The 27,352-nt window shown below is 56.1% G+C and overlaps 1 protein-coding gene across 6 annotated transcripts in view; it reads left to right on the top strand.

Moving 5' to 3' along the window:
* NHEJ1 (non-homologous end joining factor 1) overlaps positions 1-27,352 on the top strand; it is a 34,415-nt gene that overhangs the window by 1,305 nt on the left and 5,758 nt on the right. For 5 of the 6 annotated variants that reach the window (XR_007378479.1, XR_007378478.1, XM_048952757.1 and 2 more), the window contains 2 exons: positions 407-545; positions 1,683-1,741. Coding sequence is in view for 4 of the 6 variants with exons in the window: in XM_048952757.1 (XP_048808714.1) it covers positions 407-545; positions 1,683-1,741 (198 nt within the window). In the remaining 2 variants the exon portion in view is untranslated. The remainder of the gene's footprint in view (positions 1-406; positions 546-1,682; positions 1,742-27,352) is intronic. The other variant, XM_048952759.1, reaches the window with a different exon arrangement.

The following is a 27,352-nucleotide window of genomic DNA, read 5'->3' as shown; positions in this document are numbered from 1 at the left end:
CGTTCGCCCTGCGCTCTGCGGCGTGGCCGAGCTGAGGGTTTGCGTGCCCAGGGCTCTGCCGTGGGGAGCTGCAGCCTCTTCTGGTCTCCTTTTCCTCCAGCTGTGTTTGGACGCCCGAGATCCTTCTGATTTTTCACCTAGTGTAGCCGTTTTCCTGTATAGCGGCGCACAGATCCATGGGGAGGGTCTGGGTGGGCCAACCGAGGGCTGGGGGCACAGGGTGGGCTCTCCGTATCCTGCTCTGCCCCCCAGGTGGCACAAGGAGCATGGCCGCTGTACCCTGTCCCCACTGGGCTCCTGCACGTGCTGCAGCTCCCAGCTGTGAAGTGGCAAGGATAGGGTGGAGGGATGTGCCGTGCAGCATCCTTGCTCCCTTCTCCTTGCTCACATCTTAGGCCCATCCTAGGTGTGCCGTCACCTTGTGCGTCCCCTGATAGGGATGAGCCTGGCTTTGCAGCACCAGGTGCAAGAGCTGACCTCCCTGCTGCTCCGAAAGGATGCTGAGATTGAAGACTACAGGGAGAGCGGGGCCACTCTGAGCAGAGGTGAGGAGGCTCAAACAGCGAGCTGGCATGCTCTGTTCCCCCTGGCTATCACCCAGCTACACTTGCGTTTCATGTTCAGCCGCTCCAGCAGCAAGACGGTAGCGGGGAGGCTGGGGAGAAGCCCCTTGGGGACACTGAGGGGAGGAACAGCCCTTGACTGGTAGCTGGAAGACTTGGGGAGTCGCCAAGGGGCTCTCCGCTTTGCTGAGAGCACACTGGCTGCTCCCCAGGAGCCTGTGCTGAGGCCAGCAGGGGCTGGTCCTGGAGCCGAGTCCGGTTCCTTCCTGCGGAGCTCTTGGAGAGCAACCAGTAGCTCCAGGCTTGACTGTGGTGGAAGTGCAGCTGTGTGCATGGGCCCCTGTCCAGCATGCAGCCTGGTGTGGAAGATAGGAAGGTGGAAGCCCCCAGGAGAGGACATGGGTTAGGTCCTGCTGAGGGGACTCTTGAAGGGTGCTCTCTGTCCCTGAGAGTGTCTGAATGCATTCAATCTGCCCAGCCAGCTGTGCTCACCTGCCTTGTTCTACAGAGCTTGGAGCAGCTGGAAAACCTGGTTGGGGTCCAGGCAGTGATACTGGTGGGTTTCCCTTGCATTGCTCAGCATACCCAAGCAAAGCTGCTAAGTACTTCTTCAGGCAACACCTTTGCAATGATGAGAGAAAAATTAGCGTAGAGTGAGGTATAATGGGGATTTGTACCTGTCCTGCAACACGAGGACACGGTCAGGTTCACCTCCAGAAAAGCAGCTGGAGATGAGCAGCTCCTGATCCCCCTGGGTGCATCGCTGAGCAATGTGCAGACTGAAGCAGTGCTTCCAAGATTATTCACATGTGGACAAGTCATAGCATCTCCACAGACCCCAATCTGGGCTGTTCTTGAAGCTGGGGTAAAGCATCAAAATGTAATGGACACCTCTTGCTAGGGGAGAAACCAGCCCATGGGCTGCTACAGAGGAGCACCTGCACCTTCGGGTAGCTGAAGGATGTGTCCCCAGAGCAAGGACCTGCTAGGTGGTGTGGCTGGCTCAGGGGATGACTGCTGTTCCCCTGGAAGCCGCAGTCCCAACAGGCAGGAGAATGTGAAGCTGGGCTGGGAGAACCGTCTGTCCCCTCTCTGACTGATTCCTGCTCCCCCTCGCAGATCGCCTGAGAACAGAGCCCTTCCAGGAGGAGACATTTCTGCAGAACTTCATGGCTGAGGTAAGGAGTGGTGCCAGTCCTCCTCCTTCATCCAACCAAGGTGTTGTGAGGAGCGAAAACCAGAGGCCCCAGTTTGTGGTCTGCTGGGCTGGATGGAGAGCCCTGGTAGGGATGGCTGGACTTGGCTAGAGAGGGGTAATGCTCACTGTGCTCTCATGTGTCCCTCCTTGAGCCCTTGTGTCTGATCTGAAGGACAATCTGGGCTGGGGACGTGTCTTCCATTGGAGATACGGCACCGTGTTTTGTTACCCTCTCACTGCTGCCTGGCTGCTGGAATTGCCAAGGCTGTGAGCCGAGCTGGCTGCTCTGAGAACACCTTCCTGTGGACCTGAAAGCCTGACGTTGACAGCAGGCAGAGAGCAGATGAATGAGGAGATGCCATCTGTTCTGTTTGGTTCATCTTTGGCTTTTAGGAGTGGCTTCGCAGTGGTTGATTGTGCAGCTTGTTCTTAGTGTCATGCCCACCCCTCACCCCATGGCACGCTTGGCTCTGAAATCAGATACGTGTTTTGGAGAAAGTGAAGTTGGAAGCGGAAGCTTTCCTCTGCTCCCTTTTTATCACAGAAGCACTAAAATGGTTCGAAGCAATGTGGAAATGTCAGAAATTATTTGATACCGATGAGCGCAAAGAGACTCCGGAGCTTTTGCTTGCCAGCTGTGCAGGAGTGGGGAGCAGTAGCAGGGGACCCAGGTATCAGCTAGGAACACAGAGCGTGGTGTCACACATGCTGCATAGAGAGGATGTTGCTCTGTGGGACACGTGCTGATGTTCTTGTACAGCGGGCTATACACCATCTGCAGGGCTTCTAAAAATTAGAGGCGATCCTCCTTTACATAGGAGGCATTGCATCCAGCATAGGCAGCTTTCGTTTCCCCCTGGTTATGATGGATAGAGACGAATTCATTGCTGGACTGAAACTTAGAGGTTGCTTAGGGACCGATGATCATGACCAGATTACATTCACCCTGGGCAAAGAAAGGACATTCCTAAACAGTAATTTATATCCTTCATGCTCTGAAAGGGCTAATTTCCCAAAGCAGGGGGAAATTATGAGTGAAATCAGCTAGGAGGAAGCATTTAGATAGAAAAATGTGAATGAAAATTGTGAGCTCTTTCAGAAGAATCTCAGAAGCCAAAAAAACCACAATTCCACAATCAAGAAAGAGGGCAGCGCTGGCCGAAAGCCCGTTCTGGTTCAGCGGCAAAGTGAAGGCAGCAATTAGAAATAAAAGAGCAGTTTATAACAAATGGGAGAGCAGGAGTAGATAGCAATCCATATAAATTAGAAATTATGAAGTGTAGAAAATGGGTAACAGAAGCTAAAGACATCAGGGAGAAATCATGGCGAAGGACAGAAGGAAAAGATTTTATTTAGTGCGTTAGGAGAAAACCCCAAAGTCTCAGCGACGGGCTGAGCTTGTTAGTAGGTGGAGGTGGTAAGATGATTGATAGTGAAGCAGACACGGCAGAAGTGCTGGACAAATGTTTCTGTGCTGCTGCTGGAATGATGCAGGTGGACGTGCCGGTACTGGGAGAAGATAAAGTATGTCTCTGTCCAAGGGATGGATGCACAACATCTGCTAAAGATGAATGTAGGGTGGAAGCTTGGGGTCTATGCTCTAGGGCATGGGAGAAGCTGCTCGGTGGTGCTGGGAGGCTGCTTGTGCAGGAGGGAGGGGGGAGCTGCCTACATTCTCTGTGCAATTCCTGGAGAACTCCCACTGTGAATTTTACAGAATCTCTAACAGGATTTCTCAGCCCTTTTCCCAGGCTGAGCATTCTCTGGGCTTTTAGCTTTCTGCTGCAGAGAAGCTGTTAAAGACTTCTGCATACCTCTGTGTCTTTTCATTTCTACTGCATCCTTTTGGAGAGGTGGCACCAGGGCTGCATGTACCTGGGATGGATTCACCCCAAGGAGCACCGTGATATTTGCTGCTGTTTTTTCTCTTGTCCCCTCATCACTCCTGATTTCCTTTTGCCCTTCTGGCTGTGAGGCTGGAGTTTCCAGACACCTCATGGCATCAGCAGGGCATCTCCTTGGCAGGAGCTGCTGCAGTGTTCTGCTCAGGGAATGTGAGGCTAATTGGAGTAGTTTAAACAATCTAGTTATCTCTGCATAATGGGCAGGTATTTCAGCACTGTGTAGCATTGTAGTAGGAGCAGCAAGAGGTGCAGGAGGGGCAGAGGGTCCCTCTGGGCACACTGCAGGATGCTGGGAATGCTGCCATCAGCTCCCATGCCTGGGTTGTAAAAAAGATACTGGGCAATCAATGCGGAGTCACAGGAATTAATTGAGGGCTAGAGAGAGCTTGGCATTGAGCGACTTGGAAGGCAAGAGCTCTGTCTAGCTTATCAGAAAGAAAATTGAGAGGTGCCTTGATTGCAGTGCATGAGGGTCTTTACAAGGAGAAGATGCTGGTTAGCAAAGGGCTCCCTTTAATCTAGCAAAGAGCAGTAGGATGTGAGCCAGGCACAGGGAGTCAGAGCCAGGCGATTCCCAGCTAGGACAAAGGCACATGGTTTTGCTCCTGAGGGTGATTAACAACTGGGATATGTTCCCAAGGGCAGTGGTTGAGTCTCCATCTCTTGATGTCTCCAAAAGCGGGCTGGGAGCCTGCTGGGAAGCAAACCAAGATGCTGGGCTCAGTATTGGGCTGTGCGTGGTTAAACATCAGTGGCTGAGAGGTCAAATGGAGAGCTCGGATGGTCCATTGTGCAATGGGACTGTAGACTGCAGATGTTTAATGAGGAGGGCAGCGTGATGGGGTGCGGGGCCACAGGATGCAGGAATGCACTCCATTGCTTTGCCTGTGGCAGCCGTGAAGCCTCAACTTCCCAAACTGGTGCATGCCCCATGAAGAGGAAAGGACCTGCCAGCCCCAAGGGCAGAGCTGCACGGGAGCACACTGCTAAACATGCCTTTTCACAGGGCTCTGAGGCCAGGGTGTTGTAACTAATCGCGGGGAGTTTTCCAGCAAAGCCCTGGGAATATTTATACGTTTAGGAAACGACGCTTTCACACACGCAGTTTTTGGCAAGTGTTCACTGCTTAGCAGCTGCCTGCACTCAGGCAGAGCTAAGGGAGAGCAACGGCCACGCGTACGGCGAGGTGAAGGCGGCAGCTTTTATTGGCAAGCCCAGGGGCTCAAATGGGGAGGGGGAAAAGTGAGCAGCTGCAGGGCTGAGCACCCTGGGGCTGTTGGTCCAGGGGCACACATCTACAGCAGGCACTGCTGCAGAGCCCGATGGTGATGAGGGTCATTTCTCCTGCACTGGCCCAGCCACAGAGCAGTCAAAACCACTGGGATAAACTCACAGATACGATCAGTTCAAATATAGCCCCTGCGCCCCAGGATGCTTCACCCTGCATATTTTTATCTCCTGTGGCTGGTGAGCGCTGGGGTGGATGCTCCGCACCTCCGGCCGCCCTGTGCACTTGGCTTGTGGTGCAGGGCCCCGGCAAACAGGACGTGGAGGGTTCACCGGTTGACCTGGCCCAGCGAGGAGGAGGATGTGCCATCAAAACAAGCAATGCTGGAGAGGAAGATAAACAAACAGCAGCTTCCAGTGTGGCCCCGGCTGAGGGCAAGTGGGAGCTCTGGGCTGGGGCTGGTGGGGCGGCAGGGCTGACGTCAGGGAGTGCGGGGGTCAGAGCCCCATCCCATTGTTCTGCAGCAGGGCTGGGACAGGGCCAGGCCTCTGTCCCCATCCCACAGGGCACAGGGGCATGCAGGCAGGTGGAGGGCTCTCCCTGAGGTTGCTGGCTCTCACCTGCCTGGTGCCAGCATGTGCAGCCAGCCACCTGCCCAAGCTCTGCTTGCCCACACCATTCTGCCTCTCCCTTTTAATGGGTGCTAAAAATCAGCCTTGGGATGGGAGCTGCTTCTGGCTGCCCATGGGTGACTCTGGCTATGTATTGGGCAGGGCAGGGACCATGTCCATCCTGCAAACCCAGCCCACTGTGGCAGGGAGGCAGAGGAGGAAACAGCCTTTTGGCTATTTCTGATGACAAATGGTTTTAATTAGTGCAAGGTAGCTGTGGCTTTGCAGCTGCCTCTGGGCCAGTGGCACGGGCGTGATGTCGGGCACACATCGTCTGTGGCACAGGGTGATGCTGCACGTGCTCATCTGTACTGGGCTCCATCTGCATGGCACCGGGAAGGGCCACAGCTCTGCGCTAGCAGGGACAAGCCATGGGTCCTCATGGCAGGGTGGAGGTCAGGGCAGATGGGGAACATGGGGTTGGCTCTTGGGGATGCCTGGCTGGAAGGAGCAAGCCCACATATGCATCCAGGCCTCAGAGGTGCACTCATCATTGAGCAAAAGCACACGTGTGCGTGCCGGCACTGATGTGTGCATTGGGCAGAACGCAGCATCCCATTTCTGTACGCTACACTCATTTCTGTGCACCCGTCTGCAGGTTGTGGGGAGAGGGGCAGTTTGGGGTGAGTGTGGGTACCCACTGCTGCATGGGGGCTGACCGCTGCGTGGGCGCCGGGCCCGCCCCGTGTGTTTGCCACTGAGGCGCGTGGCGGGCGCAGTGTGGCTTTATTTATTTATTTGCTCGGGCACCATCAGGTGAGGGGGGCCCCGACTGGGCCGCGCTTTCTGGGCCGCCGCCGGCAACCACAGGCCGCTTACACAAGCGGTGAGTCAGTGGAGCTGCACACTGCTAAAACCAGACTTGGCATGGGCACTGCGGGACAGCGGGCTGCCCGAAATAGCGCCCAGACCGTGGGCAAGGAACAAACCCCCTCTGGCACAGCTGGGGCCTTGCTGGCTGGCTGCCTGCTGACTGTGATTGCTCCATCACGGCAGCCCATCCTGCCCTGTTAGGGCTAAGGATGTACCCTGTAGGGTGCCTGCTGCAGTGTGGGGCTGGTAGCCTGACCCCAGTGGCTGTGGCTGCGTCCAGCCACAGTCCTTGCACTGTGTGACCTGGAGAGCATGTGACACAAGCTGGGCACAGGCAGCCCGTGTCACCTGGAGACTTTTTTGGGGATGGAATTTTGGGCTTGGTCATTATGACGATTCTCCCTGGATCGTGGCATAATCCATGGAGATGCACCAGTGTGCATGTACAGGGATGTACAGGCACGAACAGGGAGCCCTTCTTTGCATATGAGGGCTTTCTCATCCACTCTGTGCCATGCCATGCTATGCTGTGCTTTGCAATACAATGCTATGTCACACCATGCCATGCTGTACCGTCATGGTGTGCCATGTCATGCCATGCCATGCTATGTTGTGCCATGTGATGCTACGCTATGCCATGCTGGGCCATGACACACTGTGCTGTACTCTGCCATGCTGTGTCATGCAATTCTATGTCATGCAGTGCCACATGGTGCCATGCTGTGCCAGGATACTGTGCCATGTTTTGGTTGTTACTACACCCAAGCAGAGGGGTGTCACAGGCATTCTGGCAGCAGGGCCCAGAGCCCCTCTGGTGCAGCAGTGGCCCCAGCCCATGCATGGGCATCGACCACGCAGGGGATGATTGATCTTGCGTCAGTAAGCAGTGGTTTGAGTCAGTGCCAGGCCTCAGCTCAAATGGCGGCATTGAAGGGGGAGAGCCCCTTCCCCCTCCGGAAAGCAGAGCAACTGCAGAGCCTTGTGAGGGGCAATCTTGCTGCCCTGACAGCCCCCGGCCCCACTCCCTTGGGCTGGGGCTCTCATCCCCATGGTTTACACACTGCTCCCAGCACTGCAACCGAGCCTGGCCTGAACTGTATTGGGAGCAGAGGAGAGAAAAGAGTGGGTGAGAGGACAGTGCATTGGTGTCGTCTGCTCCTCTCCTCTGTGCAGGGCAGTGCCTTGCCCAGCCCTGCAGCTTGGGATGTGGCAGCGGCTCCTGTGAGCAAACGGGGTTCTGGGGAGGAGAACAAGATGAACTGTGACAGGGCCATTAGGAACTGCTCTGCGTCAGTGTAGGATGTGGCAGCTTCTCCGTCCCCTGTGCTGGGTCTGGATGAGAATATTACTTTCCTGTCATTTTGGTCCTTGCTCCCTGCCTGCCCATGCAGGCATAGGCTCCATCCAGCTGTGCGCATCTGGGCTGGCTGCTGCGCACCCAGGGGCACATCCTGCCCCCCAGGCGCACGCCCCGGCAAAGCCATAGCATTCCTGAGGCCGCCTGCTCCCTCTCGGCTCGGACCTTTGTGTACTATTTATCTGTGTGAGGAAACAGAGCCATTCATGTATTTCTCTGCCTATTTATACCTCTCCCTTTCCGTATTTAGTGTGTGCGCAGGCAGAGGGGGCAGCGTGCGCCGGGGCGACTGATGTTCTTGGCTCCAGTGCTGGCTGGAATTTCGTCCTGGAATGTCTCCTGAACCGCTCTGAAAACACGAATAAATCTCTGTGTGTTGTGTGCATGTGTGTACACAAATATATAGACAACTTATAGACACCGAGCCCTATGGGGGCATTTGTGAGTTTTGCTATTTAAAGACACAAGTAGTTATAGGGCTCTCAGCGAGCCCAACACCTCTGTATCAAAGGGATGCGGAGCGTTTTGCTAGCGGCCTGGTATTTGGGAGATATATGGCCCTTGCCCTGCCCTCCCTGGGGAGCTGAAGCAGTGGCCAGCTCCAGTTCCCCTAGTGCAGGCTGTGGTGCCTTCAGCGTGTTAGGGAGAGGGTTTGGGGGTACTTTTGTGTCTAGGGCTTTTGGAGGGCCAGGTATTGTCTCTCCACCACAGTGCTCATGGCTGCCTGGGAAAGATGAGGGGTGAAACAGGCATTGGGTAGCAGGTCCTGATGGGTGCTTGTCTGAGCATCTTCTTGGGAAGCACTGGAGTAGCTGGTGCTCACAACTGCCAAGAAAAGGCAGTAAAAAAGAGAAGGAGGAAATAGAAACTAGGTGTCAGGAATTGGGCACTATTCCCCAAGATACTGGGATACTGTGGGATACTGAGGGCAACTCCTGGGGATGTGCTGATGGCTGCCTTGCTGGGGATGCTGGGTGAAGCCCTGGCCAGGACCAGCAACTCAGAGGGCTTCCCACCCCCAGGGGTGACAATGGGAAGGATGCTGAGGCTGAGCTGGGCAGGCAGAAGAGGATCAGGCCCTGTACGGCACCCATGACACAGCAAGAGAAAGGGCATGGCAAAGCCAGATGATGTGGGAGTGGGCATGTGTTTCAGTCCAGCTCAGGGCAGCGCCAGCTTTTTGTGACCTGGGTGCTGAAAAACCTGATATTTCAGGCTCAAAATGCCCATGTTTGGTCTCTGGCCAAAGAAGATGTGTTTGTGGGTGGGGGAAATTTGAGCAAATTCCTGCTGTGAGCACAGCACGTGTGCGCGCGCGTGCGGGTGTGCGTAAAGGGGAAATACAGTTTTCCTTTTTAAAAAAGCACCACTTATTTTTATACAGAACTCCAGAAGGACTGAATGTGGAAACTTGGCCTGTCAGCAGCTGTCACAGGGGAGCAGGTCCCTGCCTGAGTTTGGGGGGAAACCACAGCTGGGTGTTAATGGGACTGTTAATGAATTAATGTTGGCTGCCGTGTGCTAGGGGGGAGCGCACAGCCCTTCCTGGTACACGTGCTGAAGCCTGGCTATGGCTCACGCATAGGATGGCTGCACTTTTCCAGAAAGCTCCAGCTCTGAAGCCGCTTGCTCGGCCAGGTGGGGCTCTCCTTGTGCACCTTAGCTCCTCCAGTGCTCTATATTATGGCGCTTCCTGCAGCAGCGCTGCCTGTCTGCAGCCAGATGTGGGGTTAATTCTCTTACTATCTCCCCCAGAGTGTGGAGGAGTGCTCACATAGATGTGCATAGGGGTGCAGTGAAGCTTAAGCACCATAACCTGGTTAGACTAAAAATGGGGAGCAAGCAGACAGGACCTGGGAAAGAAAGAGCAAATTCTTTTTCGTGGAGATCTTCACTCTTCTCCAAGGACATCTCCGCTCTTCACTGTGGACATTTCCTTTCTTCTCCATGGGCGTCTCCTGCTGCTTTTGACTTCAGACTGTGTGGGTGACATCTCAGCCACGGAGAAGCCCATGGCATCTCCTAAGGATTCCATCTCTGGTACCAGTTAGCAATTGAGAGCATGAGTCAAGAGGAAGGGTGACCACGGCATGGGAGTAATTACGATATCAAGGAAGGGCTGGCCGTGGCGAGGAAGGAAAGACCACACCAAGGAAGATGGTCATGCTGAGGAAGTAATGACCATGCTATAGTAGGGTTGACCATGCCCAGTAAGGAACTGTAGGGTGGAAAGGATGCTGCTATGGATAGAGACAAAGAGTGAGACTGAATTAGTGGGCCTTACTGGGAGGAAGGCTGGAGGAGCCCAAGCATGGATCTGGATGGGCTCTGCCTGCCCCATGCTTGGCCCCAGAAGATCCCAAAGCCCTGCCTTATAGGGGCTCTGAGGCTCCTCTGTGCTTGGCCACAGCTCCCAGGGCCCGGCCTGGCTTTTGCGGGGCTCAGAGCCCTTCCCAAACCCATCCCAGACAGACGGATATCCCAAAACCCACTGGCCACAGAGCCCATCCCAGGGGCCCCTGCTCTTGGTCCCCCTATGTGAATGGGGTGGTGTGCGTGTGCCCAGACTGTCCTCTTCTGTGACTGTACAGTACACACGGCTAAATATACGTCTGTGCAGATACAGGAATCCAGAGGGACCGAGTGATGCTCCCTTTCTATACCTCTTTTCATGGGGAGAGCTAATGAGATTCATGTCATTAAAGGGCTGATGTTTTGTGGGATGGGAGCCTTTTAAACGGGATGTGTCCTGGCTTAGTCATGGCAAATATTTACCAAAAAAAAAAAAAAGAGGAGAAAAAAAAAAAAAAAGGGACATACCATATAAAATTAGAGTTCTGAAAATAGTATTTAGAGCAAGTGAGAGAGAGGAACCTAAACCAGAAAATACAGCCCAGTCTGTTCAGGAGTCAGGGGAAAAAGAGAGAGAAGAAAAAAAAAAAAAGCCAGAGATAAAACGAGAGAAACCTCGGCAGTAAAAACAGCATCTTGGTAAATAGACTATTAAAAAAATTCTGACCTGCTTTATGGCTTTCTTGGCTGCCGTTCAGCTGCGCTGCCCTGCCGGCACGGAGAGAAGGTAGCGGGGCCGGCGTCTGTGTGGATGCTCAGAGCCCCGGGACGCGGCTCCCCCCGCGAGCAGCCACGGGGCGTTAAATTTAGCCACATAATGATGGCCCTGACGAGGCAGCCTTTTGTAGCCACGCTGTAATTACTGCCTGGCTTATAAATTTTATTTTTCTTATTATGTTTCCTCCTCCTCCTCTGCTGGGGAAGGGGAAGGGGGGCTCCCATACCCCTATCCAACCCGCAGCTCTCTGGTGAGTGGGGGTACGGCTGCAAGGGATGAGGGGACGGCTGCTGAGCCCCGTGCTGCTCCCTGCATAGGCAGGGAGCTCACCCCACCTTTGGGGTTGGGGAGAGCAGTGAGCTAAGCTGGCCCAGGCAGGGTCCCCATGGCACAAAGCACAGTGTCCTGGTCTCTCTGGGACTGAGAGAGGTGGAAAGAGCCAAGGCTGGCTCTGTCCCCATCATCCTGTGGCCACAGCGCTGGGATGGGGCAGGGGGGACAGAGCTGGTGCAAACGGGGGACAGTTTCAGACCGGGCAAGAACGTGCCAGAAAAGGTCTGGTTCCCCTCTTGTTTTCCCAAAACAAAGGAAGCAGCCTTGCATTGCTGGAAGTCGCGTGCTCAGGCTGCGCTGCCTTGTTATCATCCGATAACCTGACGACCCAGGAGCTGCCCTGCTCCTCACCCGCCGGGATCGCACTACGGGATGCGAACAGCTTCCGCATTAGCTGCCCTTTGCAAGGATCTGCTTTCCGCTCTCTGGGCCGGGGGACGAGGGGGGGCTGACTGTGTGACAGCTCTGGTTCTGAGCAGTGCAGGTGAGAGTGGAGGGCAGCAGCGGTGAAAGGGCAGAAAGGATACAGGTGGCCTGGTGTGCATGGATGTTGCCATCCCATAGCAGATTTGGGGTTCTGCTGTGCCTTGCTTTGCCCTTTGTATCTTCACTGTTGTCAGGGCAGTTGGTGCTGCGAGGAAAGTGCAGTCAGAGCTCTGTGGCCAGATGGGGTTGCTGGGCATGGTGGGCAGCGTGTGGGGTGGGGACCCTGGGAACGTGGTGATGCGTTTGAAGCTGGAAGTCTTGCCAAGTGCCGAAGAGCTGGGAGCAGAGCCGGCACTGCCTGCTCTCTTTTTCATCTCTCCATCTTCAGCCTAGCAGTGCAACAGTGCTGAGGCACCACGGGGACCCCAATGGAACTGGTGATTGGGGTGACGTGTCCATCACAGCGGGGAGCTGTCTGGGGAAGAGTGCCCTTGGTACAACAGTGCATGGGGGCATATGGGACTTGTCACATGAGCTGTGCCCAGAGGACCACCTCCTACCAGATCAGCCACTTTCTTGTTCCTCACGCTATAAGGGCTCTGTTCAGAGCCAGGATGACCCTAGGCAACCTCCATCCCTCACTCAAGCGCCCATTTCAAGGCAGGTGAAACAATACTAAATCAACTCCTTTGAAGCCTCCCGGCCCACAGCCCCACGGACGTGCCACTCTCCCTTTCCCCCATCAGCTGTGGGCATGCCGGGGGCTTGGCGTCAGGCACAGGGATTCAGCACCAAGGTGGTCGCGGGAGCCCTTGGGGCTGCGGAATGGCTTGGGAGCCCGGCTGGGGACTAGGAGACAAAGTGCCCTTTCAGCCCTGGAAAGATGCGTGTGTGTGTGTGTGCATGGAGGTGAATGCCCTCAGCCCCGGGGAGAGCAGAGAGCTGGCTGTGTGCTGCCTGTGGAGCAGCCCTGCACGTGTGCCGCTCCCGTGTGTGCCTTTCCGTCCCGGTGGATTTATGTACGTCATGCGTGCGCCTTACTCATCAGGGTGTTTTTCTTTCCTTGTTCTTGGGTCTTCCCCCCTCCCACCCCCACGATGCATCTATAATTCTTATAGTTTTTATCCCTTTATTTTTATTTTGGAAATCACCGGTTTTGGAAGTCCTTAGGAAAATAAACGGTATTTTTAGAGAGTGTCTGCCAGGCTGCTGATCCCGCCTGCCCTATTCGTCGCTTATTCACTATTTGTTTGAACTTTCATTCTCCCCCACCGCTGCATCCCGGTGATGGGGTGCAGAGCAGTGGGCACACGCGGGGCTGAGCAGCATGGCAGAGTTGTAAATGAGCAGAAGGCAGCTCCAATCTGGCCTTTATTGAGGTCCGGGCTTGGGTAGCGCTGGAGTAGCCTGCCCTGTAATCAGCCAGCCACCAGAGATGGTCGGCCTTGTAATAAAGCAGCTCTATATTTATTTGTTCTGTTTATACCCTGCTCTGTAATAAGTTGGGAGCCCTCCCCAACCCCTTTTTCTTTGGGTCTCCGAAGGGATCTGCCATCCCGCACTAAGTGCACGTTCCTGCAGCTGGAGCAGCCGTGCCACATCTGGGCAGAGCTCAGCCATGCACCTCTCCCTCCATGTGCCCACCACCATCCTGTTGTCTGCATCCCAGCCCTGTCCCCCTGCTCACCCCGTGCCTTTTCCAGAGGCCCACGCCCCCCCCCCCCCCCCTCCCCTTTCTTCCCCCCCTCACTCTTTCAGCCCTGGGTCTTTTTAAAATCTGTTCATTAAAGGCAGCTCAGTCGCCCTTCTGCCGGCGAGGCTGGAACACTGACAGCCTGTTTGCCTGCCTGTCTGTAATTAAACTCAATCTCGGGGTGAATACAACAATGTGACTGCACAGAATAATTCCTGGAGATCCTGACGCCGAGGAGGAGTGTGGCCTGTGAGCAGCCCATTCACGCCTGGATTGCTATAAATACTTTACTATGTGGCACTAAGAAAACTTCAAGCCCTACTCCCCCCCCCCCCCCCTTTTTTTTTTTTTATTAGTACTACATAATATAGGAATTGTGCGACTTGAAGGTTCCTCCTGTGCCTGCCTGGGTTCACAGGCCTGGGTGTGACCTCACACTGCACTGGCTGAGCACAGGAGCCTGCTGCAGTGCCCAGGGACCTCTGCGTTGTCTCCAAGCTGTGCCAGGGGACTGCAGGTGGCCCTGTGCACCCTCTGCTCCCTGGGAAGCATCCCTGGGCTGGCTGGTGGAGTGCCACATCTGCACATGCAATGTGCAGGTGCATTGCAGATGTGCACACCCCAAGCTGCTGGAGAGGTAGGGGACAAGGGACAGGGCTGCAGACGGGCATGCCACTTTGCTGCTGGCAGCAGGCAGCCAGAATTCATGTGAGGCTAACGCTGCGTTTGCGCGGCCAAATGTAATGTTGGCTCAGCCTGGTGCTTTGGGGACAGCAGTGTGTGACAAGGACACGGCAGATGGCGCCCTGTCACCAGCTGCAGAAGGCTGGTGGCCCTCAGCTCCCAGCTGCGTGCTGCTGCGGCTGTGCAGTTCTGCAGCATTGCACTGCAGCTCTACATCCCAGCACCGCTTCGCTGCATCCTGGGCACTGTTGCTGCAAGCGTCGGCACTGTGGTTCCGAATCCTGGCTTTGCACCTCTGCTCTGCACCCCTGCAGCCTTGGCACTGCCCATGCTGCCTCAGCGTGTCCTTAGCTTTGCATTTCTGCATTGTCCTGTTGCTGCCCTCACACAGGGATGCTCCCTAGCAGCAGAGCTGTGCCTTGCAGAAGCACGTTGTCCCCTTAGTGAGAGCCATGCAGCAGCTGCCACGCAGCAGAGATGTGGGGTGGAGTGACCAGCGGGCTTTCCCTCAATCTCTGAGCACAGCCCCATGCTGATGGCAGCCAAGATGCAGCCTGTGCCCTGCCAGGTGTGGGTTTGGAACTGGGATGTGTCTGGGGCTTGTTCCTGCCCTGGGCTTCCCTGCAGCACAAGGGCTCTGAGGGCATACAGGTCCCTCTGTGCTGAGCTCTCTTGGGTGATCAGAGTGGATAAGCAGGGTTAAGCCCCAAATTTGGGGGTTCTCAGCCCATTTTTTGCTTTAGGAGGGCTACGAGGATTTGAAGGGTTTCTGGGAGCTGTGAAGGACTGGGTTTGGGGTCCAGCTGCAGGTCTCTGCTAGGGCAAGGGAAGAAGGAAGGGAGCCAATTGGGTTCTGCCCAGTGCGGTGCAGGGAGCAAACAGCAGCCTGCCATGGCTCAGCTGCTCTTGTGATGTATTGCTTAATCCTTGGCAGGGATTTGCCTATTTATTTATGATTTTGCTGCAAAGCACGTTGATATTTGGTGTTTTCATATAAACCTCAGCTCTTGAAGTCATGGGATTGTAGGAAAAGGGAAATCTGCTGCAGAGGGTCATAAGGACTCACCTGGCTCAATGCAGGTTCATACAGTGGGATACTGATGGTGGTAAGGCTCTGCTCGCTGAAGTGGATGTGAAGACCAGCAGGCAAGCAGAGAGACCCCAAGAGTTTCCTGTGATGTAGGTACACTTCTGTATCTCTGCAGGTTTGGGGTTGCACATGTGCTTTGCATTTGATGCAGATGCCCTCAGGGTAAAAATAGAAGTTGCTTGCTCTGAATGATACCCTGCTGTGTTCTCATGCCCACACTTTCCCTTAGAGATGGGGCATAGGGGTTGCTGCATTCCCATGGCTGCTATGTCAAACCCAGCAGGATTTGCAGTGTGTGGATTTATGCACCCCACAGGGCTGTTAGAGCATCTCTTCTCTACTGGACTGGTGGTTATCTTCCCACTGCCCCTGCATCTCTCCTCTGTCCTCAGATCCCTCACTTCAGGCTCCTGATGGCTCTCAGATATTGATAATACTGAGAGCTGCTGCTGTCTGGGGTATTTAGGTGATCCCATTGCTGTGGAGTCAAATACATCCCGCATTCCCCATGCACAGGCTACAGCTCTTGTGCTTTGGAGCTACAGTGCGATGCACCCTGAGGTGAACAGCATAGCGCAGAGCAGAGCTGCACAGAGGTAGTGAGGTGACTGGGTCTGGAGTTACTTCTGCTGCTATCACCCTGATTTTGCCAGGTGTATGCTTGGCATACACCAGGGTTGTAGGCATTGACATGCATCTTCCCTCAGCAGATGCCAGGACCTCCTGTTGCATGCGGTGAGGGGCTGGGGTGTCAGGGCAAAGGATGCCAAGCCTGCTGCAGGGCTCTGTCTCCGTGCTGCCCCGTGGTGAGGTCTCCATGCCCTGGTGGCATCCCGTGGTGCCAATGGCCGGAGCTGTGGTGCCTGTGCCCCAGCTCCATGAAGTGCTGTCCCGTCTGTGCAACTCCTGGAGCTGCTGCAACTCCTGCCTCTTTCTGGTGCCTGTTTATGGCTCGGAGGGAGCCGTCTTGCCCCAATTCCCCATGCACTCCTAATTTCATATGTCCATATATATCCATGCAGCATTTGATACAGGTTTTATGGGCATTTCCATACATTTTACAGACACAGCCATTACAGAGACAGGTTTCACCTGAGAAACCTCGGGGGACCAGAGCACTGAATCGCCTTAGTCTTGGCCTCAGAACAAGGCTCTCTTCTCTCTCTTGCCAGAGCTGCCGCTATCAGCTCTGCAGAGGGCTTGGGGATGGTGAGGGGCTGCCAAAGTCCTGCCCTGAGAGCTGTGACATGGCCCCTCCTTCCACCCTGCTTCTTGCTTCTGCAGGGCTCTGTCCTGTGCCGTGCAGTTGGGGCCTGCCTTCCCTTGTCACTCTCTGCTCAGCCCCTCATGCAAGGGTAAGCATGAACAGTATCTGGCCCTGCTTTCGGCTCCTGATTCTGCCATCTTCACACCATGCTGATGATGCACCAAGTAATTTTCCACTGTTTATCAGTGGTCCCATTTGCAAGGGAAATGCCTGCTCCCACTTGGGGCTGCCACTGTTTGATGCTGTGGGGACTGGTCCTCATTGCCCTGCCATCCCCAGCATGGCCTCAGCTATTCATAGCATCTCCCCTCGCCCCTTTCAAAGGCTGCTGAAAGCCTGGGGTCCACCCCACTCTGTTTTCTTGAGCAGGTCCCGAAAGCAGGAACCATTTGTGGCTTCCCCGGCCAGCGTGTCTCTGCTTGGGCTCCTGCGGGTGTTATTTTCTGTGCTGTTTACTGTTCTTCTGTGGGCTGTCAGGTTTCCGCACTGGGGAAAGGCTTGTAAATGGGGGGGGGGGAAGGGGCAGCAGGTCCACACAGAGGGGCTATGGGCAGAGAGGGGATGGAGGAGCACAGACATGGCCTTTATCGCAGCCTAGGGGATGTGTGGCTCATAAATCCGACTCAGGCAGATAGGGGATAAATCATCCCTGCTTGGGCATTGGTGGTTACCCATGGTTAGAAATTAACTTTGTGTTGGATGGGTCCCAGGCTGTGGGATGGGAAGGGGAGGCTGCTCTGGGCAGTGTGCCTCCCGCCCAGCCCCGGGGCCAGGCTGCAGCCGGAGAGCGGGTGCCCAGTGCCTGCCCCGGCCGGCAGGGCCGCTGGGTGCAATTAAGCTGTGAGCCGATGAAGCAAGTGGATGCTGTGGCCGAATCTGCGATGCGGGCGATGCCCTGGCACCTGCGGCAAGCTGGCCGTGCTCTGGTGCTCTGGTGTCTGGCTGTGGCTGCTGCACCAAGCTCGGGGAATGGGAAAGCACTGTGTGGGAGAGATGGGGACTTGAGGGGCAAGGTGTGGAGGGACGCGCTTACTCTGAGGTTTCTCTCCCCGTGTAGCTGCCAGCCAGGGCTGGGCGAAACTGTGGCTTCGCAGACCATGTGGATGTGCGATCTCTGGTCCTTGTGTTTCTGCAGGTGGGAGGACACCGCAAAGACTACAGCCCCAGTTCATCTTCTCCCTCTTCTCTGTCCCCTGCTCCCCCTTGAGCATCCCCAAACCTTGCCCCATACAGTGCTAGTGCATCCCAGGGGGATTTGACCCCTGCACCTGCAGCAGTCCCCCAAGGGTCTCTCCCATCCTTCTGCTCAGTGCCCACAGCTGGGACCCCACCACCCCCGTGTCCCACTGTGCCCACCAATGGGGCAGGGCGGTGGGGATGTTCCTTCCAGCTTCCAAGGCTGGGCTCACTCCCGGCTTGCTCTCTTATAGCTCTCCAGCTTTCCTTTCTAACGAGGCTCTAATTGGAAGCCGGTTGTGCTTCCCTTCCCCTCTCCTCAGAGCTCTCTGGTCCCAGTGCTGCAGGGCGATTAAGCTGAGGTTTTGGGTTTTTTTAATATGGCAGAATTATTTTGGAAGGGCCAGGATGGTTACATGACGGGCTTCTTGAAAAACCCCAGGCTTTGCTTTTCAGACGGGGCCTTTTCAAGTGGTTTTGCACAGTACACATCACTGGGCAGCGACCGTCTCGAACAGTTACTGTTAATTATAGATGCCTCTTTCCCGCTCGCCCATTACTCAAAGGATTTTTGTGTGTTTTAACAGTGTTTTACATCAGCCTGAATAAGACTTTATTCAGTATTTCCGAGAGTTGGAACTCGGGCATCCCCTGCTGTATGTGCTGTGCGTCCCTCTGCGTCCTGGGACTGGGCACCATCATGCCGGGCCCCTTGGATGTGCAGAGCCCTTTTGTTGGCTAGATGACCAACTGGGTGCCCAACAGGAGTCCTAGGGGAACTCTCCTAGGAGAAGAACTCATCGCTTGTCCTGTGACAACCAAATTGCTCTGTGCATCCTTGGAGTCAGACCGTTCCCAGGGTGAGCCTCACTTTAGGGCAGGGAGGCAGCTGAGGGTCACGGTGGTGTCGTCCAGGCAGAGCCCCTTGATGGTGGGATGTCATCTGGGCACCTCCACAACCTTTGTCTCCTGCAGCTCAGTGTATAGGGTACTGTGGTCAGGCCCATTTATAAAGCTGGTAAATATATCGGCAGGGTTTGTGTCCCCTCCAAAGGTCAATATTTGTGCAGAGTTTAATTTTAACTTAACAAGCAGTTGTTTGCAGACGCTGCCCTGTTTGTGAGTGTGTGTATGTGCTTCCCCACTGATCGATGCTCACAGGGTGCAAGCAGTGTGCGTGCGTGCGTGCACCCATGTGCCAGGCACTGAGGGCTGGCAGTGGGTGCCCGTTCCCCAAATGCTGCGGGCTGAGGGATGCAGGCCAGCGCCATGCGGTCCAGAGGATACGGATGCTATGGGGACAGGGTCTGCGGCTGAGGCTATAAATGCAACCCACAAACCTCTGGTGGAGGTGACAGCGGGCAAAATGTGCCCTGTGTGGCTCTGCACAGCAGCACATAGGGACAGCGGCTTCCCAGCCTGTTCTGACCAGTGCTGTGTGCTTGCTGCAGCTGCCCCTGCTCTTTCCCTCACTATCCCCCCGTGAGCCCCTGTGGGTTTTGTGGCTCTCTCTCATTTTCTGGCAACGCGCAGCTCCAAGCTGAGCACATCAGTCAGGCTTTGTGCAGGGCTTGGGCTCCCAGTGCTGTCCCCTGGCTGCTCTCATGATCCAAAAAATGTCATGGTGCTCTTCCAGCATCACTGCCAGACCAGTTTCATCCCTCCCTGGCTGAGCTTCCACCTTGTCAAGCAGGGTAATGTGGCACCGCAGGCACACCTGTTCCTGGCTGAAGCTGGTGGCAATTTGGAGAGATCCAGAGGCAGATGTCCTGGTGCCTTGGTGTTCTGTCTTTCTGCTCCTCCAGCCAAAATCCAGTGTCATGGGTCTGGCTACATGTCCCCAGCTTTATCCCAGCAGGGCTGGGGGCAGGCATGTAGCCCCTTGGGATGCAGATCCTCATGGGTACCTGCGGAGCATCCCTGCCTGACTCTGATACTCACTCTCAGCCCATCTGCAGGAAAACAGGAGAACAGCAATAGGCATGGCCAGGGCAGGATCTGCGAGCCACAGCTGGGATGAGAGCTGCGCACCCATGGTCCCTCAAGGCTACCTCACTTACGGCAGGAGGGGAGCACATGGCTGGGAGAAGTAGGGCTGGGAGGGAGCTACCAGGGCTCCGTGTTTTGCAGCCCGCCTTTGTGGGCAATGAGGTTTGGTTTCCGTCTTTCTGCTCTTTTCCTCTTCCTCGCCAGGCCCTGGGGCTGCTGACCTCAAAGGGAAAGCAGGCTGCGAGGGACAGCATTGGGGCCAGGCAGGGGTAAACATGGGGCTGAGGCTGGCCAGGCAGTGGGTGACGGGGTGAGGTCATGCCGTGACGTCAGCTCTGTGGCTTTGGGGACAGCCGTGGTTAGGCTGCCTGAGGAGGGGCGGCTTGTTTTCCTGCAGCTCTGCTGCTTGCTCCCGGTGCCCGTCTAACTTATAAAGTTTAATGGCCAGTTTAAAAGGTTCCTGCCATGGGCACCTTGTTGCCAGTTTTAGGTTTTTAATTGGGAAACTTTCCCCTCTGTGGTTGTGGTGGAAGGACTCAGGTCCACTCGGGGCTGGTAATCGGGATGTGCGGGTGCTGAGGAGATGGTTTAAAGGGCTCTATTCCCATCACCAGTATCAGTGGGACATGCATAGCATAAGGGGAGAGCTGCAAGAGACCCGTGCCCCCCCACAGTCCGCACACTTGTGGAATACACTCAGCAACCTGCTCCTGATTGGTGCTGGGGACACATGTTGCTGCAGGAGCATCCTTATCCCATGGCCCTTGGGAGATGCTAGGAGTCCCTGTGCCCTTCTCCAAGTCCATCTCTGTGTTCCTGTGCTGCATGCAGGTGGCCAGAGCAAGGCAGCAGTCCCACTGTGCAGGCTGTGAAGCCATGCTGTGAGCATCCCAGTTCCCAAGTGGATCTGGGGCAGTTCTGACTGAGGCTGCTGGGAGCTCCAAGGCAGAGCAGGCTAAGAGTGTGCACCTTACGGGTTGAACTCCCTTTGGGTGGGCACCCGGAGCGCAATCTATAAATAACATGCGGAGCAGTGCTCTGGAAAGCAGAGGAGTGGCCTTGGTTTACCAGCACGTTCCTACCATGGCTTTCAAGTGGTTCCCCTGTGTGTCCCTGCCAGCTGCTGGCACATCTGCACCCTGGGGGCTGTGGGGTGTGCCGACAGAAGGTGGGCTGCTCTCAGCCCCAGTGCACCCAGTGCAGTGCCACGTGGGCACGGAGCTGGTGCTGGAGTCCCAGAGCAGCGCTGCCTTTGCCAGGCTTGTAATTGATTCCTGTTCTCTTTCTTGGGCTGTAGATGTGCTGGCATCCACTGAAGAGACATGTTTTTTGTGTTTTGAGGTGGTCAGAGAGGCTCGCATCCTCAGCTTCTGGAGGCAGGGGGTTTGAGGGAACCATGGCCACACTGTTTTGGGGCTGATGATAAATAATCCTACGCTGAACAAAAAGGAAGTAGAAAAATGTAGAATGGAAACAGCAAGGCTTTTAAAAAGGGGTGGGCAAACCCATCAGTGCAAGGCATTGCTGCATGGAGCAGGCAAGGGCTGGAGCGTGGGGATGAGAGCAGAGCGCACAGATCCTTAGCATAGCAGGCACCAAGGTGGACGAATGGAGGAGCAGGAGGAAACGTCCGTGCAGCAGGAGGAAGAGAGCCTGGCAGCACTCCAGGCATGCTGCCGGGCTGGGTGTGATTTCCTCTTCGCCATGCATGAAGAGCTGGCCAGCATCCCTACTCTGGGTGAGCGTGGAGCAGAGCAATGCTGCTGTCACAGAGTTCAGAATTTGGATTCCGTAGTCTTTGACAGCATGGCAGCCATGAGAGCTGTGGGAAGTGGCTGGGAACATCCTGCGCCCTGCCCCAGCCCTGCAGGAGCTGCTCAGCTTCCAAAACTAAACCACACAGGGCAGAGATAGATGGGGGTGTGGTCCCTCTATGTCCCCGCAGCCCCGCTGGGACCCCATCTCTTTCTCAAGAGGGGACGCTCCTGACAGGGTGTTTTATTTGCAGCAGGTGCCTGAAATCCAACCCACTGCCCTGCACTCCTTCCCCTCACCTGGGGATGAACCCGGGTGGGGGCACGGCTGCGCAGGGTCAGACCCCTATGGGCTCCCCCTGGCCCGGGTTATCCTCATGTAACACCAATGAACTGCTCCTGCTGTGGGCAACAAGCGTGTAATGCCTGATTTCACAGCACCAGCGTGCTGGGTTTGCTTGTGGCAATGATCTTCTTTCCTGGCCAACTCTGACCTGCAGCCCAAGGACACTTGTCACCTCCCGATATGGGTACCATGATGTGCTCAGCCAGCCCTCCTTTCCGCGATTGTTCTCTCCCGGTGCCACTTCCTGCTCATCCCCCTGCACCCTGCATTGCTGGCTGAGCTCATTCAGCTCTGGCTGGGTTTACAGCATGGAATGCAGAGCTGCCACTGGCCGTCCTCCAGCCTAAACATCCCCACCCCGTGGTGCGACACGAGCTGATAATGCAGCAGGTATCTCGTGCCCAGTCCGCGACCTACGGGCGCACGGCCTTGGAGGCTGTCACTTATCTCCTCCGTGCGCTCACGCTGTCTCTCATCCCCAAGCAATGTTCTCAGGGCCTCTGGTTTTTGCTCTGGGCCAAACCCACATGCACATTGCCCGAGACCGACTCCGAACAGGCTCCTTTGATGAGCAGGGCTTAAATATATATTTGGCATTCCAGCGGCAGCATGCCGAGCGTGGCCTGGGGTGTGAAAGTGTTTGCTTGACAAACGCCGGAGACTCTCGCCTCTCTGCTGGCCCTGGGGACTCACAGGAGAGAAATGTCAAGGAATTTTTCACCTCTCTGTTTTTATTTTGCTTTTACTTTGTTTTCCTTCTGAGGGCACATTTGTAATGCTGGTGATTGGCAGTCCCAAAGCCTGAGCTCCCCTCCTTCCCTGGGTCGGAGATGGGTGAGATCACCATCCTCAGTGCCTGTGCAGCAAGGGGTCCGTGGTGCTGGGCTGCAGAGCCAGGACGGTTCTGCATGGGGAGGATGAAGAAGGCAGAGCATGCCCTGCTCTCCAGGTGTGGCAGCCTGCACCCCAACTGTAAATGGGGAGGGGGTCCTGTGGCACCTGATTTGGTTTCAGAGCTCATGTCTTCGGTGCATGCTAGAGCAGGTCGAGTTGGGGAGGGGATAGGGGACTGAGTCTGTGTGTTCCCAGCTGTCCCTGTCGTAATCCCTCCTGAAAGAGAATCCTCTACTCTGCTTCATCCCTGTTTATCTGCCAGCAGTGCACCCTGGCCCTAAATCACCCCCTGCATCCACTGATGGATGCTCCCACTGTTGGGATGCTGGGGTCTTTGGGGCTAAGATTTGGATAAGGAAGGCGGAATGGGGGTGAGGGCCTGAGGGACTATGAAGAAGGGGGGTTATCCCCAGGGCTTGGCTTGGGCTCTCCGAGATTTCCTTCCCTGCTTGCTGAAGAATCACTGGCTTGTCTGGTGGAACGCAGGCCCATGGATTTCCTGGGCAGTGAGCCCCTTTCATGTGGCCGCTCGCAAACTCTCATGACATCACTGGGGGCTGCTCCTCCTGGAGACAAACCCAGTGCTTTTTAGGGCTTTGCCACCCCATGCCCCAACCTGTGTGTTTTGGCCAGGGGGACCCAGGGAACTGCATCCAAGAACGTCTGCTCTGGCACGGAGACGGCATGGGGCCACGGTCAGGGGGAGAGCAGCGTGTCCCCTGCTGAATAAACATGGGCTGGCCAGGCTGGAGGGGGCTTTTCCAGGTTGGACCACACCCCGGGGGGCTATTTTTGCCATGAATGAAGGGGCTGTGTGCTCGCCAGGCAGCCTAGCCTCCTGCCACTGCTGCTGTGCTGAGAGCAAGCCTGACACTCAATCTGCTGCCTGGCCAAAACCCAACATCTGTGCTGAGCAGCTGGGCACTGCCCATGGGACAGCTGGGCATCACAGGGACACCTGGGCACTGCCACAGGTGGGCTCTGCTCAGGTGGACATTTGGGCACTAGGGGAAAAACTAGGCACCATGGGGGTACCTGGGCATGGGCACAGTTGATCAGTGCCTGCAGGGACACTGGCCACCAGACTCACCGGGTCACCACCCAGAAGGGACATCTGCATCACCATGGCACTGGTGATGAAGGGGGTGTGTCCCTGTATTCTCTGGGCAAGGTGGTACCATGCCAGGGATGGTGCTGGCTGCAGGAAATGGGAAACATGGGCTGTCACCAGCAAGGAGAGGTGACAGTGACTCAGTGGTGGTGCCAGCAGTAGTGCCAGTGCTTCTGGGGCACGTCAGACCCTGTACTGCTAACCCACTCTGCCAGCAAGATGCCTGTGTTAGCTCAGGGATTAGCCCTGCTGTCCCCTCTGCATTTCCTGCTGCAGTTTCGGTTGAGGATGGGACAGTGTCCCAGGGGCAGCCCCCCCTGGCCGGTTGCACACATGCCAGGAAGGAACTGCAAAGCCACCAGGGAGGAGCAGCTCAGCCTGGTCCTGAGCGCACCCAAATTTGCCCCAGAGCTCCTAATCTCACTTGGCTCAGCCCCAAGCTTCTTCTGCTTGGAGCCTTGGTGGTGCAGCTAATCCCCAGTTGGCTCAAGATCACGCTAGGTGCAGTATCCCCCCACCACTCTCAGGCTTTGCTTTCCAAGGGGCTGCTCTGCCCATCCTCTCCTGCTGGCATGGCACAAGCCCTAGTTGTCCCCTCCCTGCCCCATGTTCTCACTTCTCAGTCAGTATCACTGCCCCAGGGGAGTCATGAGCTTGTCTGTGCCGGGTGGAGCTAGGGCACAGCATCCCACTCGCCGCTGTCCCTTATTGCCGCGTGGCACCCATGTGATTCATCAGGTGTGGCTTCGTTTCCGTCACCCCACTTGCAGGAAGTTTCTTGGCCAGCCCCATAGGTGCCCTGAGCAATAACAAGCCAGGATGAGCTGGCCAACCTTCCTGAGAAACCCTACAATAACAAACTGGCGCTATGTGTCCAGCTTTCCTGGATGGACAATAATAAACCAGCATGAGCTGGCATGCCTCGCAGCGCAACCCTGCAATAATGGAGCTGGGTGATGTGTCCACCCTACACAGTGGCAAGCTGGCATGAACCAGCCAGCTACCTTGCCAAGAGGGGTCCCCAGGAAAAGCTGGATGCTGGGCTCAGGGCTGGCACATGCCTGCAGCCAGCATGGAACTGGGTGTGCCACAGCAGCCCCTTGTCCCTGGTGCAGCTGTACCATCGCCTCACCGACTCTCCTTTCCCCTGGATTCGTCCCTGGGACCTGGAAGAGCAGCAGGAGGGCAGGGCAGGGCAGGACCCCAGCATCCCCACTACCGTGCAGCAGCACAATGCGCTGCATGCTGTAATCCAACACGCGGGAACAGCACAAGGGGAAAAGAAAAGAGTATTGAGCAGCGGGCCGCTGCGGTCACCAGGCTGCATAGACTGCTGGTTGTTAAGCGGGTGCCTCGCTCGCAAAGGCCGCCTTGATGAAGTGTGAGACGGCACTTACGGAGGGACGCGGGCAGGCATTCTCGCTCCATCTTCCGCTCACAGTGCCGCTCTTTATGCGCCTGACATTTGCTTGCTGGAAAGGCCTTGAAAGTAGGGGGAAAGGAAAACATCACCCACAGCAGGGCCATGAGCGTTGCCGGGAGGAGTGTGGGGCCGTGCCAGGCTGTGCCGTGCCGTGCCGTGTCAAGCTGTGCCAGGCTGTGCCTCTTGGCCGCCCTGGCTTTGCCGCCTGCTGTTCCCTGGGGTGACCCCATCACCTCTATCACCTCTCTGAGCTCCGGGCTGCCTTCTCCAGCCGGCACAGACGCTTCCTGCCAGGTGTGTGCAGTGCTGGCTCCATGCCGGGGAAGCCCGGCCATCCTACCCTTCCTGCACCGTGCCAGCGCCTCTCCTGGCTGCTGCCGCTGCATGCCTGCATGGGATGAGGTGCTGGGGACGTTGCAGGGTCAAAGCTTGGGCACATCCCTCTGTTGTCCCTTCCCTTGATACCAACCAGAAGGCAGCAACTCGAATGTGTCCTCCCACAGGTAGGACCCTTTGCTGGTGGCACAGACCTGTGCTCTTCTCTGCTTGTCCCAGGGTGAATCTTTGGCAGCACAAAGCCTGCAACAGGGAGGGTGGTAGCAGCCAAGCCATGAAGCACAGCAACGCCCCAGCAATGAAGCCATTCTCCTGCCCACCACAGGCTGCTTGCTGCAGTATAACCAGACTTTGCTATGTCAGTGCAGTGCCAGCTGCCATGCTCATCCTGCTCCCAGGCCACTGCTCCACTACACTGCTTCTGCAGATCTGCTGCTGGGGCCAACCCGGGAAAGCCGTCCACCCCCCCATCCACCCCCCGCGGCACACACCCCTTGGCTCCTGGCCCCTGTAGGAATTATTAAGTGTGCCCCTGTGGAGCATGTGCTGAGGCTGGCCACGGGAATGTGGGCAGATCTGACATACAAGCCACAGCAGCCAGGCTGTAATTTCCAAACAGGCCCTGTTCACTCTGTTTTCCAGTTAAAAATATATTAAAAAATAGGAATGTGGGGTTTGCAGTGAAGAATGTTGGTAACCGCTTCGAACGTCTGGTGTGATAATGAAAGGGTCAGTCCCCAGCTTTGAGCGCGACCGATTTAGACTCTGGTGCTTGGCACGAGCGTGGGGGCCCAGCACGGCCCCTCCATCCTGCAGCCCTGTGCCAGGGGATGGTGACGCTGCTTCACCCATGGGTGACATGGCCAAGGGGACATCCGAAGTCCCATCTCTTACGGGCCCTTGCAAAGGGAGTGTGGGCAGGGATGGGTGAAGGCAGGGCGATGGGGATGAATGCTGTGTCTGGGCTGCATCTCCTTGTGAGCTGTCCTTGCTGAGCACAGGTGCAGTGCCCTAGCCCCCCTTCCCGGGCAGCCCCCCCCAGCTTGGCTAATCGCAGTGTTCAGGCTGTGCTACTGAGCATCCCGTGCCGGTGCCGCAGCCTTGAGCAGCTCCTGATACTGGGGCATGGCTCTTGGCCTTGCAGGCAGGTAGTCATAACATGGGGTGACCCCCCCTGCCAGCTCTCCAGGCACCACAGTGGGGGAACCTGGCCGGCACCCCTTGTGTCCCGGTTCCCACAGAGAAGTAATCAGAGAAAAACAAAAGGCTCCAGCAGCCAGGGCTGAAGCCATACTGGGGACAACAGACTGGCTGCAGCAGGGTTTGGCTCTGCAATGTGCTGAAGCCATGCGGCAAGTAGAAAGGAGATGTCACCCACAGCCACATCTTGTCTCTCTACCTGCCCCTCTGGGGAGACCTTCTTGTCCCTCACATCCTCCGGGGCCATCAGGTGGCCACTGGCTGGCACAGCACACTCTGCTCCCCGCTGAGTCACAGCTCTATGGAGAAACTCTTCCAGCTCTGCTCATAAATTCATTGATTTCCCTTCAGGTCCGTGCCTAGCAGCTTCCCATCCCACCCTGCCCAATGGCTCAGAGCTTCCTGCTGACTCCCAGATTCCAGCCCAGGCTTTCAGCAGCCCCTTCCCAGAGCCACGGGCCCTGTACCTGCACAGCCCTGACTGCTCCCAGGGATTGCTTAGTGGCAGGGGACAGCAGCAGGGTGCTGGCACCAGCACCAAGTGGCTGTGCAGGGACTCCCCTGTCCCACAAGGGCACTGACCCACACAGTGCTATCTGGTACACTTTGCTCACTCTGCTGCCGTTCCTGGCTTTCCTGGGAGCTGCTGTTTGCTTTTCTCTGAATTATGACTCCAGTTCATGCCTTTGATCTAGGCTGTATCGGCCACCCGATGCCAGTCCCTCTGCTGCCTTTGAAGTACAGTCAATCTCCTTCCCAGCATTGGACACTGCTTTTGCAGCCTCAGGAGCAACCCTGGCCCTGGGGGTCTGAGACATCTAGTGTG

Source organism: Lagopus muta, chromosome 8, assembly GCF_023343835.1.
Source record: "Lagopus muta isolate bLagMut1 chromosome 8, bLagMut1 primary, whole genome shotgun sequence".
Lineage (NCBI taxonomy): Eukaryota > Metazoa > Chordata > Aves > Galliformes > Phasianidae > Lagopus > Lagopus muta.
This window is presented reverse-complemented; position numbering and strand designations above follow the sequence as displayed.